Source organism: Sebastes fasciatus, chromosome 8 (assembly GCF_043250625.1).
Source record: "Sebastes fasciatus isolate fSebFas1 chromosome 8, fSebFas1.pri, whole genome shotgun sequence".
Lineage (NCBI taxonomy): Eukaryota > Metazoa > Chordata > Actinopteri > Perciformes > Sebastidae > Sebastes > Sebastes fasciatus.
Genome location: NC_133802.1, coordinates 18,014,957 through 18,031,777, shown reverse-complemented (window position 1 = coordinate 18,031,777; position 16,821 = coordinate 18,014,957). Strand labels below are relative to the sequence as shown.

General features: G+C 41.9%; 1 protein-coding gene across 6 annotated transcripts in view; it reads left to right on the top strand.

Annotated features, from left to right (window-relative positions):
* Nucleotides 1-16,821, top strand: part of LOC141772711 (glutamate receptor-interacting protein 2-like) — a 37,126-nt gene that overhangs the window by 1,998 nt on the left and 18,307 nt on the right. For 2 of the 6 annotated variants that reach the window (XM_074644031.1, XM_074644037.1), the window contains exons 2-9: nt 4,445-4,525; nt 5,233-5,371; nt 7,873-8,018; nt 8,894-8,977; nt 9,069-9,144; nt 10,201-10,346; nt 14,594-14,741; nt 14,836-15,005. In XM_074644031.1, coding sequence (XP_074500132.1) covers nt 4,445-4,525; nt 5,233-5,371; nt 7,873-8,018; nt 8,894-8,977; nt 9,069-9,144; nt 10,201-10,346; nt 14,594-14,741; nt 14,836-15,005 — 990 coding nt within the window. Of the gene's footprint in view, nt 1-622; nt 1,146-4,444; nt 4,526-5,077; nt 5,096-5,232; nt 5,372-7,872; nt 8,019-8,893; nt 8,978-9,068; nt 9,145-10,200; nt 10,347-14,593; nt 14,742-14,835; nt 15,006-16,821 lie in introns of those variants that run through there. The other 4 variants (XM_074644034.1, XM_074644035.1, XM_074644032.1 and 1 more) reach the window with 4 other exon arrangements.

Genomic DNA, 16,821 nt, shown 5'->3' with positions numbered 1-16,821 from the left:
ACTCAGATTCTAAATGTTCCTTTACTTCAATTTGCTTATCATTTATTTACCTTCACTTGATCACAGAGAAGTTTTATCTGTCATCACAGCCTTGTGCACGACAACTGCATAACATTTCAACTGCTAGACATCTCAAACAGGCAGCTGTTCTGCACAGGAATTTTGCATATGCATTTTTTCCATTATGTGCTTGTGTGCGTGTTAGTGTGTGTGTGTGTGTGTGTGTGAGAGAGAGAGAGAGATAAAATGGGTGCAGCAGTCTCTACGTGAGAAAAAAACGTGACACAGTGCGGGGCTCAGTCTGACAATGAATGTGCAGGTGGTGTTAATTGTGCAGAGAGTTGAGCGTGTGCAGTTTTGTCGTGTCTAATCTCAGTGTGTGTGTGTGTGTGTGTGAATGTGTGTGGGTGGGTTTGAGGATGTGCAGATGTGCATATGAGGGGTGTTTGTCTTGGTGGGAAATGGATAAAGAGTGTGTAGAGTGTGTGTGTGTGTGTGTGTGTGTGTGCTGGGGGAGGGAGTGACGATCGTGTGTGCCTGCCTCACTGAACCCCTCTGGCAGAGAGAGAGAGAGAGAGAGAGAGAGAGAGAGAGAGAGAGAGAGAGAGAGCAAACACACTCACTCCAGCTCTGTATGAGAGAGGAGGGTTATGTGTGAGCTCATGTGAGTGTATGAACAGGGGATGATAAACCCTCTGGAAAAGGACGGCTGATTAGTGAGAATAGCTCAAAAATGGAACCACGGCAAGATGGCAAGAAAAGGACATGAACCATTGCTCTCCCTGCTTCGGATTTTATAGAGAAACAGAGATTTTGGAGGGCTGAGAAGACATCTTTTTTTTCTGTCACCAAGTTTAAATAGAGAAGGGAACTAGAGACCATCTGAGGATCAGAATTTGCCCTCTGGAGCTCAAATTCCTCACTGGGTTTTTACAAACGTGGGAAGAAAGGTTAAGGAAATGCAGGCAAAGGAATGAAGAAACAAAGATGTTCTGTTTTATCTGAGCGGCTGAGACTCTTTTGGTGGAACCTCAGCTCTCTGCTCCACTACTAAAGATCAGCAAGGTTACTTCCCGAGGGTGGCTGCGCTCACTGAACTACAGCCATGCTGTGTGGTCTGAGGAGAGACACCAAGAACAGCATCGGTAAGAGCACTGCACTTTGCAACGTGGAGTCAATAAGGGGGTCAGCTTGTGTGTTGTAGTAGTAGTAGTAAAGGATTTGTGTCACCTGGATCACCTGTAAAGAGTGAAATGTGTAGTACATCTGAGGGACTGCAAAATCAATCTGAATGTAAAATGTGTTATGGTTGTGATTGGTCAAAAGAGATTTAAATGTCAGTGGACTTGACCACCAGCTCTGCATGCCATCCTGCCATGTGTAACTGGGGCAGATATAGCAACGTAAACTGGGTCTGGCAGGGCCCCCGCTTAAAGTTTTACATCTGAAAATAGCATTATGATTTCATTGTCATTGTGAGTGCCGCCCCCATGTTTAACCTACATTCTGATTGGCTATGAGAGGGATGGCACACAGTGCCCTGAATTAAACCAGGAGTTAATTAACTCACCCCATATTTATGCAGTAGCACCGGATTTTATTTTAGTCCGTTGCGAGCGCTCCGAGGTCCTTTAGATGCAGGCAAACCTCATCCTTGAGCCATTAATTAACCTCCTCTTCAAAGACAACACAGCAAACAATACAATAGTTGTTTCATTATTGGGGCTATTTATTAATCAGCTCCAGCCTGACTTTAATTCTGGCCGTTAGGGTGGATGATGGTTATTTTAAGCTGGAGGGAGGATGGCTGGGGGATGGCTGGATGGTACAGTAGCGTTCAGTCACGTGCAGAGCGTTGGGTCTGCGTTACCCAGAGCTAATGTTGCCTTTTGACTGCAATGACAGCTGCTGGACTGTCAGGGCCCTCAGGAACCCGCGTGGTTACGAGGCTTTTGCCCGGGCCTAATGTGTTTGTGATGTGTCACTCACTTTGTTTGTGCCTCACAGCTACTGGACAGGATATTTGTGCAAGGATGTGTGTAAATTAGTGTGAAAATACCATGTTATGCATATGTATGTTCTATACATCGCCTTAATATGCCAAGTCCAGTAAAGATATTTCTGTAGTTAAGGTCTGACTCATGCAGCCGTGTGTGCACAAGAAGGCTGAATTATCTTCTTTGCTCCTCGTATCCAGGGCCTGCCCAAAGGTTTCAGGTTAGGGAAGGTTTGACAAAGGATCCATGCTTCTCAGCTGTCTAAAGGTCTCATCTTCAGTTGGGCAAATTTGGAAACTTGATGTGGACAGAGAGAAGGAAGTTTATTTCATGCCCTCCGAGCACTCGCTTTCCCCCAGTTCAGGGAATGTCATTTTTTCATGTCAAACTGATGTACTGTCAGGCCTGAGATGATACCTTAAATGATGACAGGTCAAATTTCTGACCTCTAGAGCACATGGAGGTAGATCCTGCTTTAGTTGACTTTGATTGGTCAAGAGCAGGGTTAGTTGACTGTGATTGGTCTAGAGCAGAACTAGTTGACTTTGATTGGTTTAGAGCAGGGGTTTGACATTGTGACCCTAAATACACAAAATTGAGAGAAATTCCAAAATATTATATGTAAAGTGGAACATGATTGAAGATTAATAGATTTTCTCACTCCTATTGTTATTATTGGTAGATAATCATAGCCTAAGTTTTAGCCGCGGATGTAAACAGGAAGTATAGCATAATGTTGCCATGGATACAATGAGTTAGCTAGCTGTCGGCCCTAACTTGAGCCCCATTTGTATTTAGCCTATTTGTATTTATATTTTTGACAAATTGATAGCACTAAAAAGTATGCCGAATTATCTATTAGTAGTCCCTGATTGCAATGTACCCATGAATGTACAGACGACTATCACTGGATTGCTGTGACACTGAAGAAAAGGTAAAAATGTGATGATTCTCATGCAAGTTCTTGAGTTACAAGGAGCGTCTTTTTACAATGCTTTCTAAAAAAGCGAAACTTATGAACGTTTATTTTTGTTTTACATCGTAGTTAATGATATCCACGGAAAGTGTAAGTTATATCGTATCTAAAAATGTGTGTATCATGTCTGTGTGTTCAAATATGATGTTGTAACTCCGAGAAGGAGTGACGTTACTATTTGCAAATCGCGGTAAATTGGGTGTTTTAGGTAAAGTAAGGTTACGCAAGGCCTATATAAAGGAGGCTGGGTCACGCGTCATATCTCCGGAGGGTATAACACATGTGCAGTAAAATCTCGCCTGCACTCGCCGAAATTGAGCCAATCACAACGCACGACCGCAGCTTCTGTTACACTGTGCATGTGTTATAAACCCATATCACAAGACCCACGTCCGCCCGTGACCCAGCCTCCTTTTCATTGGCCTTGACGTTACGTTACCATAATTAGCTAACTTAAGCTACCAGCATGCACCTGTCCCTTTCACGCTATCTGTCTCTCTCGCCCAACAGTTTGAAAACCTCTGTTTTATACATAATTTATGAATATGTGGTGTCAGAAAAATAAGGTTTTAACTCGTCTCTGGCTATCAAAGCAGTCACTGGAGGAGACTTTAGCTCGGGGGTGACTTCAGTTTGATGCCTGTGGCTCGAGGCACCCAACATGGCCCCTCCACTCTTAAAAAGAGGCCTTGGCACAGCTCCTCTTTAAAATTTGTGAAATGATGCTCAATCACTGTGCCGGACAGCTGAAAAGGTAATCCGCAGTGGACAGGATTAGAGAAGTGCCAAGTCCGTTTCCTCATCACTGTGACTGCTGACATGCTTGTATGGCTGCATTCAGGTTCAGATGGCCTGAGCAGAGGCTCTGCTAATCTGAGGCCAGCCCTGTGCTCTGTCAGCAAATGATGGGTCCCACTGTGGGGTAAAAAATAAATAAATAAAAAATCAGCTTCCCTGCAGAGCAGATTGAACATTTCCCAGCTTTCTGTAGCAGCTGCTGTAAATGACATGAAAATGATGGTTTTCTCTCTATTCCCTAACAGTCCATTAGCCGCATGCTGTTCCTCCAGGAAAATTCCCATGCTTTAGTAGCTGCATACATCAAGCTCGCCGCAAATGTATTCCAGTGTTAAATTAATGGTTTTCAAGGGTCTCTGCTGCAGACAGAAAGGAGCTATTTAAACCCCTTGAACCTTTTTTATAGAATGGTAAAAAACAAAGTGGGGTGACGTTACCAGGGTCCTGAGAGTTCAGGCTGATCACTCTGTTTAAGTTCATGTCTGATGGATGGATGTGGCTGTTGGTTAAGTGTTGGCCCCCTCCCAGAGTCCTCACATTACCAGTTCAAAGCACCAACACGTGTGTAGCTGTCATGATGGTCGTGTTCATTTAGCCTTCTGCTGCAGAGTTTGTCGTCCATGTCACCATGGTGCTTCATAACAGCGCCTATACCTCCCTGCTGTCTCCACAGATGAAGGACCATACTCAAAGGGGAGCAAGGAGTCCGGGGCCAATGAGCAATCACATTCGTCCTGCAGGCGCAGCTTCTCAGGTACGATACAGTCGAACCTGACAATTTGTTTGTTCTTTGTGTTATCTGATTCATGCTACTGCATCCTAAAAATGAAGAAGAGTCATCATGCCATCTTTGTCTGAGATGTGTTTTGTCCATGTGCGTGTAGAACCGTGTGTCTGCTGTGTTTTGCTTGATGTTGCACTGTTTTGAATGCTTAGATAAGATGGGGGAAAAAATGCTTGTGTTGCATACCTGTCATTTGCACTAAACCACACTTCAACGTAGAGCGATTTAACAGCACAGCAGAACGTGGACCACAAGACAGAACAAGTCCTCTGATGACACTATATAGCCACATAACCATCATTTTCATTCACTTAAGGATACAATTGGATTTCACTTTATGACCTGATGGGTCTGCCATCATTTTCTTTTGAAATAATGCATTGGATTTTTTTCCATTATCAGTATTTAGTGTGCTATTAATAAAATTGACTCTGTCCTCCTCCTCTTCCTCCTCCTCCTCCTCCTGAGCCCGTCACAAAGATTCACTCAGATGGAGAGATTTGAAGGAACAAGGAGAGGACAGGAAAGTGAGAAAATAAAGTATGTGGTCGTGTGTCAGAGGGCATTTCTGTGAGAGATTCAGGAGAGAAAGACGGAGTTGCCTCTCAGACGGGGTGATTCTGTCAAGCAGAGGCTAATGCTGACTGTGGATCTGTGCCTGTGTCTGTATCTGTCAGCAGAGGAGTACCGAGGAGTGACCACGGTGGACCTGATGAAAAGGGAAGGCAGCAGCCTTGGCCTCACCATCTCCGGAGGCTCCGATAAGGACGGCAAGCCCAGAGTGTCAAACCTACGGCCAGGTGGGCTAGCTGCCAGGTGAGATCACTGCTCTGTGATGCGGTTAAAAACCTGGCAACCGCACCGAGCTGTCCGGCCTTGTTATTGTGCTTTCACAAACGTGCACGTTTTGCAAAGTTACACCAGCTCGCCTTAACTGCAGGATTGTAGGCGTTGTGTTAGATCGGCTTGATGCCGTCCCTCAGAATCATATACCAAAAAGACCCCAAGAAACCATATAATATCTTGAGACCCCATGATACGATATTATCACGATACCAAGGGGTGATACGATCTTATTGCGATTTTAATAGGGCTGTCAATCGATTAATATATTTAATCGCAATTATTGCATGATTGTTCATACTCAATCCCGATTAATTGCCCATTTTTTTATCTGTTCAAAATGTACCTTAAAGGGAGATTTGTCAAGTATTTAATACTCTTATCAACATGGGAGTGAGCAAATGTGCTGCTTCATGCAAATATATCTATATATTTATTATTGAAAATCAATTAACAACACAAAACAATGACACATGTTGTCCAGAAACCCTCACAGGTACTGCATTTAGCATAAAGAATAAGCTCAAATCATAACATGGCAAACTTGAGCCCAACAGGCAACAACAACTGTCAGTGTGTCAGTGTGCTGACTTGACTATGACTTGCCCCAAACTGCATGATTATCTTAAAGTGAGCATGTCTGTAAAGGGGAGACTCGTGGGTACCCATAGAACCCATTTACATTCAAATATCTTGAGGTCAGAGGTCAAAGAACCCCTTTCCTCACCAAAATGTAGCGTGACTTTGGAGCGCTATTTAGCGTTCTTCCCGATAAGCTAACATGACATGGTTGGTACCAATGGATTCCTCAGGTTTTCTAGTTTGATATGATACCAGTATCTTCACTCTAGCGTTAAGACTGATCCGCTCCAACCTCCAAAAGACAGAATAGCTGCAAAATTTTGCGATACGATACAGTATTGATTTTTCCCCCACCCCTATAATTTCTGTTAATTTAGATGTTAATATTCAAATTTTTTTATTTGCAGTTCATGTATAATTCACCGTATGGTGGTAATTATTCAATATAAATCTTTTGAGTGCTCATTTTTTCAAAGATTGCTTCATTAAGATCCGATTAAACTAATTTTCCCAGACGTCAACGCCATTAAACTAATTTTCCCCAACATCAACCACACGAAAGGAAAACGTAGTGGAGTACTCACGTTTCATGATGATTAAGCAGCGTGTGACTGAAGTGTAACACACACACACACACACACACACACACACACACACACACACAGTTTTGTAAGAATGACACAGCCCCTCTGAAAATGTCTTGGCCAAATATGCCATCGCTTGTCAAGTCCGAGGAGGTTTAAAGACAGACACTGTGCTAATTCTTCCAAGCAGCTTGTCTTCCCACAGCTGAGTTCATGCTTGCGTGGAAGAAGTGCTTGCTAATTCAGTGGGTGGAGAGACACGCAGGCAGAGAGACAGACAGACAGGAGAGAGACGGGCGGTGACCGGATGACGGGCCGGTCGGCTCTGCTGGTCAAGACGTCTCTCTCTGTCTGCTGTCACTGCTGATTGGCAGTAGCCCAGAGGTGAGAGAGACTATCAGGGTAGAACATCTATTTGATTAATTAGCCCTCCAATTAGCGGTGTGTTGACTCAGAATGTCATATGTGAGACAGCATGTACAATCATCTGTGTCAGTGTTTGAAGAGGAGACACTTTCAGCTGACTCTGTATGTCAGTCTACACACCGCAAAGGGATTTATAATCAGATTATCAATACCGTTTTAACACAAATCAATACAACCAACCGCTTGTTCTATTTCTGCCTCTTTCACACAGTTGGAACATCCAGAATCAGACAGTCACATCTTTTCATCATTTTGATCGTGAACGGATCAGAAGTATTCAGATCTTTTACTTAAGTAAAAGTAGCAATACTACAGTGTAAAAAATACTGTGTTAAGTATTAGCATCAAAATGTACTTCACATACCGAAAGTCAAAGTACTCATCATGCAGAATGGCCCATTTCAGCTTCATATATAATATACTATTGGATTATAATTAGTGATGCATTAATGTGTTCATCACTTTAATGTTGTAGATGATAAGGTAGAGCTAATTTTAATTACTTTATATACTGCTGGGTAGCTTAATTTATAATAATACATTTAGTTGATGTATATTTTGTATTAATAATCTGTAAAAGTAACTAAAGTTATCAAATAAATGTAGTGAAAAAAAGTACAATATTTGCCTCCGAAATGTAATGGAGTAAGAGTATAAAGTAGCATAAAATGGATATATACTCAAGTAAAGTACAAGTACCTCAAAATTGTACTTAAGTACAGTGCTTGAGTGAATGTATTTAGTTACATTCCACCACTGTGGATCAGCTTGTTTGTTGGTGCTGTTAGGCCTAACTAACATTACTAAACTTGTATTTCCAAAAACCAAGTGAGCCCTGGTGCAATTTCCCGCTCTTGATGTTCTGTCCATGACTTTCTGCAGGAGTGACCAGCTGAATGTGGGAGACTACATCAAGTCAGTGAATGGCATCAACCTGTCAAAGCTTCGCCACGATGAGATCATCAGCCTGCTGAAGAACATCGGGGAGCGAGTCGTGCTGGAGGTGGAGTACGAGCTGCCTCCGTTCGGTAGGTGAAGTTCTGCAGGATGAATATTCTGCCTGATTGATTGTCCAACAAAATGCTCAGACGTTCAGAGACGGTGCTGTCATGAAAACAAATGCTTTGTATTTTTACATGCTCAAAGTGAGGAATGGAGCAATAAACACAGAAGAGCCCCAGCTTATGATTTCTAGATGTCTAGGTTAAAACTGAGCAAACATTCAAGTTACATAAAATGTTTTTTTTAGTAAGGCAAGGCAAGTTTATTTATATGGCTCATTTCTCCAACAACGCAATTCAAAGCGCTTTACATAAAACATTAAAAGCATAAAGAAACACGTTATAAAAGATAAAATAGAATGGAAACATAATATGGAAATAAAACCCACTGAATAATATTATTAATAATAATAATAAACTCAGTCTACACTGTTCGTCTCTCTTTTCTACAATAGAGAGATTTTAATTTTTAATTTTTTAAAGACTTTTAAAAAGTCACCGGTATAACCAAGACGTCTAAACATGGTCAACCAAATTTAGCCCCAGTTTAACCTCGAACATCTAGACATCTCTCAACCCGCAAATCACCAGATCAATACTTATTGGGTTTCCCTGATCATGGGCCACAGTTGGTCCCTGGGCGTTGCACCGTGGCTGCTCATTGCTCTTAAATCATTAGCATGGGTCAATTACATACAATTAATTCCCCCACTGAGATCAATTAAACATATTTCCACAATGCTTTTTCTCCTTTTCATGATTCAACACTTACAACACTCACAGGACACTATCATCAAACTGTTGTGAAAGCTTTCTATGTTGTTAATACTTCATTTTTATGTGTAGCTTTGGAGGATCGTAATAATAATTCCCTGAATCTGTCCTTTCCTGTCGACTCTTAGTCCAGAACCCCTCAGGAGTCGTAACCAAAACCATGGAGGTGTGTTTACACAAGGAGGGAAACAGCTTCGGGTTTGTCATGAGAGGTAGGTGGACGACAGGATGTTTTTATGTAAATCCTCCAGTACAAATAACTCACTTTTTTGCACTGATTTATCTGTTTTTTAAATTTTTTAGGAGGCTTCCACGAGGACTGGCGCAGGTCTCGTCCTCTGGTGGTCACGTACGTGAGGCCCGGAGGTCCTGCTGACAGGTGAGGACGCAGAGACATGAGTTAATGGTTGTGTCTGTATGTACAAGGGTAGCTATTTATGTGGCTCGTATGCGTCTTGCATGACTGAGCCTATTCAAATGATTGTATGTGTGCATACATGCGTGTTTCTATATGTATTTAGATGTATGGACTAATGCCTACGTCATACTAGCTTGTCGGGAAGGAGGTTAAATAACGCTCCAAACTTACACTAAATTTTGGTGAGGAAAAACTGCCATGGCCATTTTCAAAGGGGTCTCTTGACCTCTGACGTCAAGACATGTGAATGAAAATAGGTTCTATGGGTACCCACGAGTCTCCCCTTTACAGACATATATGTCACAGATGCAGTGACACAAAATTAAGCAATTTTTTGAAACTAGTAAAAGTGTGTAGTGAGGAAATATGAATACTTTGGATTAATAATGGCAGGTAGTGATGTGTGAGGGTAAGCTGAATATCTATGTGGGTCATTACACCTGACAGTGGCATAACACATATTTTATAGCCCAGCTTGTCATTTATTTGGGAAGGTGGTCCTCGGAAATGTTTTTAACAATCGGTAGTGGGCCTCGAGTTACAAAAGGTTGAGAACCCCTGGACTAATGGATATGTGTTTTACTAATTGCCTCATCTTTGTCCACAATGAATATTTTTATCCATTAACCATATGGAATTAGATTATTAATAATTATGCTTTTTTAAATCCACAATATGTGCTCAGTCTATGCTCAGTGTATGAGATTGCGGCTGTGTCACATATATGTTATCTGCAAAGCAGAAAGGGCACTGCTCATCCCGAGGCTGATGCTACATTGCACTTGCATGAAAACGGAGAGCACCAAAACACTGGAGCAAACATAATTCACCATCAAAGACTTTTTACGGCCGCTTATCTCGTTTATCCTTCATCTCACCTGGGAGGGAACACTCATGTGGAACTGTTTAATGATTTACTGTGACTGGTGCTTAAATAACGCTCGTATGAGCATCTCTTGTGCTGGTCGCCTGTGTTTAATTTTATTTTTTTCCCCCTCTCCTCCCGTGTTTCTCCAGAGAGGGCACTTTGAAAGCCGGAGACCGAGTGTTGAGCGTGGACGGGATGCCTTTGAACAGAGAGAAGCACGCCGACGCTTTGACCATGCTGATGCAGAGCGGCCAGGAAGCTCTGTTCCTGATTGAGTATGACGTCTCTGTCATGGGTGAGCACACACACACACACGGGGAATATGGGGAGGCTCGGTAGGGCAGCGTTGCTCTGAGGGTAAATAACGTGGCCGTTTGGCTGCGTGGATGTGAGTGACTGTCGGTGCTGGAGATGCCACCAGGGGAGTCACACTGGCCCCGAGAGCACACTTCAACAACGGAAAGGGTAGATGGGTAATATTCAGTGTTCTATTGTAGTGTGTGGATCTCTCTCTCTCTCCACTCCTGAGTCACGGCAGCTTCAATCTCAATATTTAAAAAAAATATATTCTGTATCAGAGCCATTGCAGTAAGTGAATTGTTGATACAGTAAACAGTACATATCAGTATTATTTCAAGCACATTTTTGCAATACAGATTGTTCAGTTGTTTCTTCAGTTCATTTTTGGATTTGATTCTAATGTTGTGAAGACAAATAACCACCAACACAGATCAGTCTGACTGTGAGTATACAGAGCGAATTAAATCTATTTTGAGTAAAAAAAAAAAAGCATTCTCACCATTGGCTCAAAAAGTAGTAAAATATGCCACTGAAGACGGGAACTCACTACAGATTATAACCTCCATTTGGTCACGGTAACTAATTCTCCATAAGATCACAAACTCTGCTCTGTGCAAAATAGGGCAGGTCACCGAGGACATTTGACACACATTATTATCTCTCTGGATGTGGGAGTTTGGAATCCAGACCTCCTGCCTCCAGACCGAAACCAGTCAGAGGGTTCATAAATTATAAAAAACAAAACATTTTAGAACTGAAATCTGGAAAAATACAAATATTATTTTTCAGTTTAAGTTTTTCTCAATTGCTTAAAGGTACAGTGTGTAGGATTTGGTGCCATCTAGTGGTGTGGTTGCAGATTGCAACCAACTGAGTACCCCTCTGCTCACTCCTCCCTTTCCAAGACTGCGGTAATGTGAGCCGCAAAACAGTGGTAACGCTGTTCGCCTCGCTCAGAGGCCATCCTTACCATAATAACGCTACTTTAGGAGCAACAGAAGTCAGACGGCGGCTGGCGGTACCACTGTTTTGCACTCTGCGTTTCACGTTACGGCAGTTTCACAAGCATGTTGGAGAACTACGGTGGCCTTCAGGTAACGTAAAAACGTGAAAGGCTCTCTCTAGAGACAGTGTTTGGTTTGTCCGTTCTGGGCTACTGTAGAAACATGGCGGAGCAACATGGCAGGCTCTGTGAAGAAGACCCGCTCCTTATGTAGATATGAAGGGCTCATTCTAAGCTAACGAAGCACAACGATTCTCAGTTTCAGGTGATATAAACATAATTATGAATACTATATATACCCCTAAATGTTACACACTGTTCCTTTAAGACATTACATAATTTTATGCTGAAGCACAACACTGCATTTGTCCTGCAAAAGACAAAATGACATGTCCCTTTTTCATTGTTTAAGTCAAGACAGTTAAATGTCTGAGGAACTGTGCCAAATGACAGAGGACTATAAAACTGTATTTCTTTGTTATTGCTCATTGAGACTTACAGACGTAGGCAAAGTTGTTGGTAACGTTCCGTTAAAGAAAGAAAAACCCACAATGGTCACTGAAATAACTTGAAACTGACAAAAGTAATAATAAATAAAAATTCACTGAAAATTAACTAATGAAAATCAGATATTGTTTTTGAATTATGGTTCAGCAGAATCATTTAAAAAAACAAACTAATGAAACTGGCCTAGACAAAAATGATGGTAACATTAACTTAATATTTTGTTGCACAACCTTTTGAGGCAATCACTGCAATCAAGTGATTTCTGTAACTCTCAATGAGACTTCTGCACCTGTTGACAGGTATGTTGGCCCACTCCTCGTGAGCAAACTGCTCCAGCTGTCTCAGGTTTGAAGGGTGCCTTCTCCAGACTGCATGTTTCAGCTCCTTCCACATATGTTCAATAGGATTTAGATCAGGGCTCATAGAAGGCCACTTCAGAATAGTCCAATGTTTTGTTCTTAGCCATTCTTGGGTGTTTTTAGCTGTGTTTTGGGTCATTATCCTGTTTGAGGACCCATGACCTGCAACTGAGACCAAGCTTTCTGACACTGGGCAGCACATTTCGCTCCAGAATGCCTTGATAGTCTTGAGATTTCATTGCACCCTGCACAGATTCAAGACACCCTGTGCCAGATGCAACAAAGCAGCCCCATAACATAACCGAGCCTCCTCCATGTTTCACATTAGGTACAGTGTTCTTTTCTTTGGATGCTTCATTTTTGCGTCTGTGAACATAGAGCTGATGTGACTTGCCAAAAAGCTCCAGTTTTGTCTCATCTGTCCAAAGGACATTCTCCCAGAAGCTTTGTGGCTTGTCAATATGCATTTTGGAAAATTCCAGTCTCGCTTTTTTATGATTTGGTGTCCTCCTGGGTCGTCTTCCATTAAGTCCACTTTGGCTCAAACAGTGACGGATGGTGCGATTTGACACTGATGTACCTTGACCTTGGAGTTCACCTCTAATCTCTTTGGAAGTTGTTCTGGGCTTTTTGGTTACCATTCGTATTATCCGTCTTTTCAATATGTCATCAATTTTCCCCTTGCGGCCACGTCCGGGGAGGTAGGCTACAGTCCCATGGACCTTAAACTTCTGAATAATATGTGCAGCTGTAGTCACAGGAACATCAAGCTGCTTGGAGATGGTCTTATAGCCTTTACCTTTAACATGAAGGTCAATAATGTTCTTTCTGATCTCCTGAGACAACTCTCTCCTTAGCTTTCTGTGGTCCATGTTCAGTGTGGTACACACCATGATGCCAAACAGCACAGTGACTACTTTTCACCCTTCAAATAGGCAGACTGACTGATTACAAGTTTGAAGATACCTGTGATGCTATTTACAGGACACACCTTAGTTTAACATGTCCCTATGGTCACATTATTTTACATCTTTTCTAGGGGTACCATCATTTTTGTCCTGGCCAGTTTCATTAGTTTGTTTTTTAAAATGATTCTGTTGAACCACAATTCAAAAACAATATCTGATTTTCATTAGTTCATTTTCAGTAAATTTTTATTTATTATTACTTTTGTCAGTTTCAAGTTATTTCAGTGACCATTGTGGGTTTTTCTCTCTTTAACGGAACGTTACCAACAACTTTACCTACGTCTGTACATACAATAACCCAATATTCTCAACTCATGTTATGCAAACACCAGTTACATAGTGTTCACAGCTTTCTCACTATCAGTGTTCACACCTCTGGTATGCCCACTATTCACAGTGAGGCCCATTTATGTAACAATAATGTCAAACTAAAATGTTTGAAATGTAAGGGACCATTTTAGATATAAAAAATAATTTCTCTTTTACGAGATATTTTCTCACACCAAATATTCTCCCTTACATGTCTCTGCTGTGACGTCCTCAAAGGCAGCATGTAGTCCTCCCTCCGTTTGTTGCTCTGCATCCACCTCGTCCTCTGATAAAACCAACATATACCTTTGTATAAGAAGGAAGGTCCAAGGCACTCTTCTAGCAAAAAGTTAAAAAGCCTTTAATCAGATGGATATTTCATTGTGAAATTCTAAAAACATGGACCTGTGCTGGCACATTATGAGTTGGGTTACAACCCACGCGTATCGGCACAAACAGCCTTCTTCAGTGTGTATACTTTTACATCTTCTCTTCTGTATGAGCATCCTATTGTCCCTCTCTGTCCGGACCATACTGAGTAACAGTGATACCTACGTTAAAAAAACAGTTTTGCCACCCGTGGTGTAAATGTCTTTTAGAAATGATGAGGACCTATAAACACCTATAAACTAATTTTAGAACATGGGATTTGCTCCCCACGTGCATCAACGAGCCTTGGGTCTGACCTTGTCGCCGGTTCACTGGTTTTCCTTCCTTGGACCACTTTTGGTAGGTCCTGACCACTGCGGACCGGGAACATCCCACAAGAGCTGCAGTTTTGGAGATGCTCTGACCCAGTCGTCTAGCCATCACAACTTGGCCCTTGTCAAAGTCGCTCACATCCTTACGCTTGCCCATCTTTTCTGCTTCCAACACATCAACTTCAAGGACAAAATGTTCACTTGCTGCCTAATACATCCCACCCACTGCCAGGTGCCATTGTAATGAGATAATCCATGTTATTCACTTCACCTGTCAGTTGTCATAATGTTGTTAATGTTATGGCTGATCGGTGTACATGTATAGTGTTCTTGGCTTTAGATGCATCAGTAATCATGTAGGCCTCTCTCATATCTGTGTGTATTATCTGTTTCAGAGGCAGTGCAGCAAGCCTCGGGCCCTCTGCTGGTGGAGATAGTGAAAGGTCCCTCCGCCAGCCTTGGGATCAGCCTCACCACAACAATATACCGGAACAAACAAGTTGTTATTATTGACAAGATAAAGCCAGCCAGCGTGGTGGAAAGGTTTGAAACCGTCCTCTTACACTATACTAATAATAGTAATACTAAGTGTTAAACAGAAGCTTTTCTCCTGACACAATCTGCCTCACTCTCTCAGGTGTGGAGCGCTGCACGCAGGTGACATCCTTCTGTCTATAGACGGGACCAGCACAGAGCACTGCTCTCTGATGGAGGCCACGCAGCTGCTCGCCAGCACTTCTGATGTCGTGAAACTGGAGATTCTCCCGGCCAGTCAGAGCAGACTCCCTGTCAGACCACAAGACACAGGTATGTCCTGGAGCTGATACAAAAACAAAACTCTGGGAGATACTGCTACAGAAAAAGAGAGAGGAAATCACTTCAGACAAAGCAAGTGACAAGTGTAACTATAGATCATTTAGGGCTGCAATTCACAAATAGCCATAAAATGTCAGAAAATGATGGAAAATGCCCGTTACAAGCTCCCTGAGCCCAAGATCACATCTTCAAATTGCCTGTTTTTGTCCAACTGACCTTCAAAACCCCAAAGATATTCCGTTTACAATAATAAACATATGATTAACTTATAGAGTACACTACATTGTTAAAGATTAAATTAGAATCTCTGGTTTGAGACCATTTGGCCTGCTACCTCTTACAACAAAACAGTCTGGTTGGAGCCCCTTGTCACATTTCACATATCTATGAGTTTACAGCAGTTCCACCAAAAGACTTCTCCTTTAGACTTTCTCCTCCAAACTCCTCACATGGATTCATTTGAATAACCTTTTGATGCCCAAAGAGGTAAAGTGATCCAATATTTCACAAAAAAAAGCCAAGATTAACGTTTAGCAAAATGTATTTGTTTCTTCTTTCCTCTGCAATTAATCATAGCATGACCCCTCAGATTTGTCTTGTGGACAAAATGACCTTCAAAAGTAGATAAAATAAAAAAAATATATCAGTCACAGGCTCCACTTTACTGCAGAATAGGTACTTTTACTTTTGATACTTTTAAAGCCTCTGTTCAAACCACCCACATAGGTGTTTCCAGTTATTCTGTCTGATAACACCTCTGCTCAGGTTGAAGGTGGCTGGAGCTTTGGTGTGAATTTATAAGGTCACAAATCTTCAGCTAGCAATAAGAATGATAAATAATTCATATTATTAATTTGTCCCGCCCTGACAGGTTCAACAAAGCTAACAGGAGACTCAATTAGTCTCTACATGCCCACACAGTCCTGAGAAGAGGTCTAATGAGCCAGATGAACTGAAAACATCTGTGTGGCTTTAATTATAGTTTGCTGACAACACTTCTGTTCTTTGAGTAAGATTTTGTATGCTGGACTTTTACTTGGAATGGAGTATTTTTACATTGTTGTGGTGGTATTTTTAAGGATCTGTAAAGGATCTGGGTACTTCTTACACCACTGTATGGAATATAAATATTTAAATATGTGTATAGTGGTGTGTAGGTGGGATGTGAAGATTTTGACAAAATGTACATACTGTGTGTCACAATTGTAAGGCAAACAATACAAAAACATTTTGTACAAGTGCAAAATGTGCAAAATGTGCAGGGCAATGCAAATGATTCACGGTGGACAATGGTGACTAATAGTTTCAGCACTACACCATGTAAATATTTTGATGTAGTTCTGTGTGTACATTGTGGAGAATATACCAGTATACAGGCCTCACCATATGTACTGTGACTTCTCTGCTCTCAACTACTCCACCTACAGCTGTAAAGAGCCTGGCTGCCTCCCAGCTACATGTACTGTGAATCAGCCTGTGTGTGTGTGTTTGTTTATGTGTGTGCATGTGCACGCTGCCGGCCACAATCCCTGTGCCTTTGGGTACACACTCGGTCGGTACCAACAAGCCACACACACAGACACAAATACACACTTTCTCTGTCAGAGATCATGTTCTGCAGACTTATTTCTGGGTCAGCAGCTGCAGGGTCTCCCTAACATGTGAGCATGGGAGGAATCATACACCATGACAAAGGAAATAAGATGTAGTTTAGTCTTCTCTGGTGGCCGCTGAATCCTTTCTTCCACAATTTTCCTTGCCCTTTGTTCAGTTTTTGTTTGGTCCAGTCTTTTACTGATTTATTTTT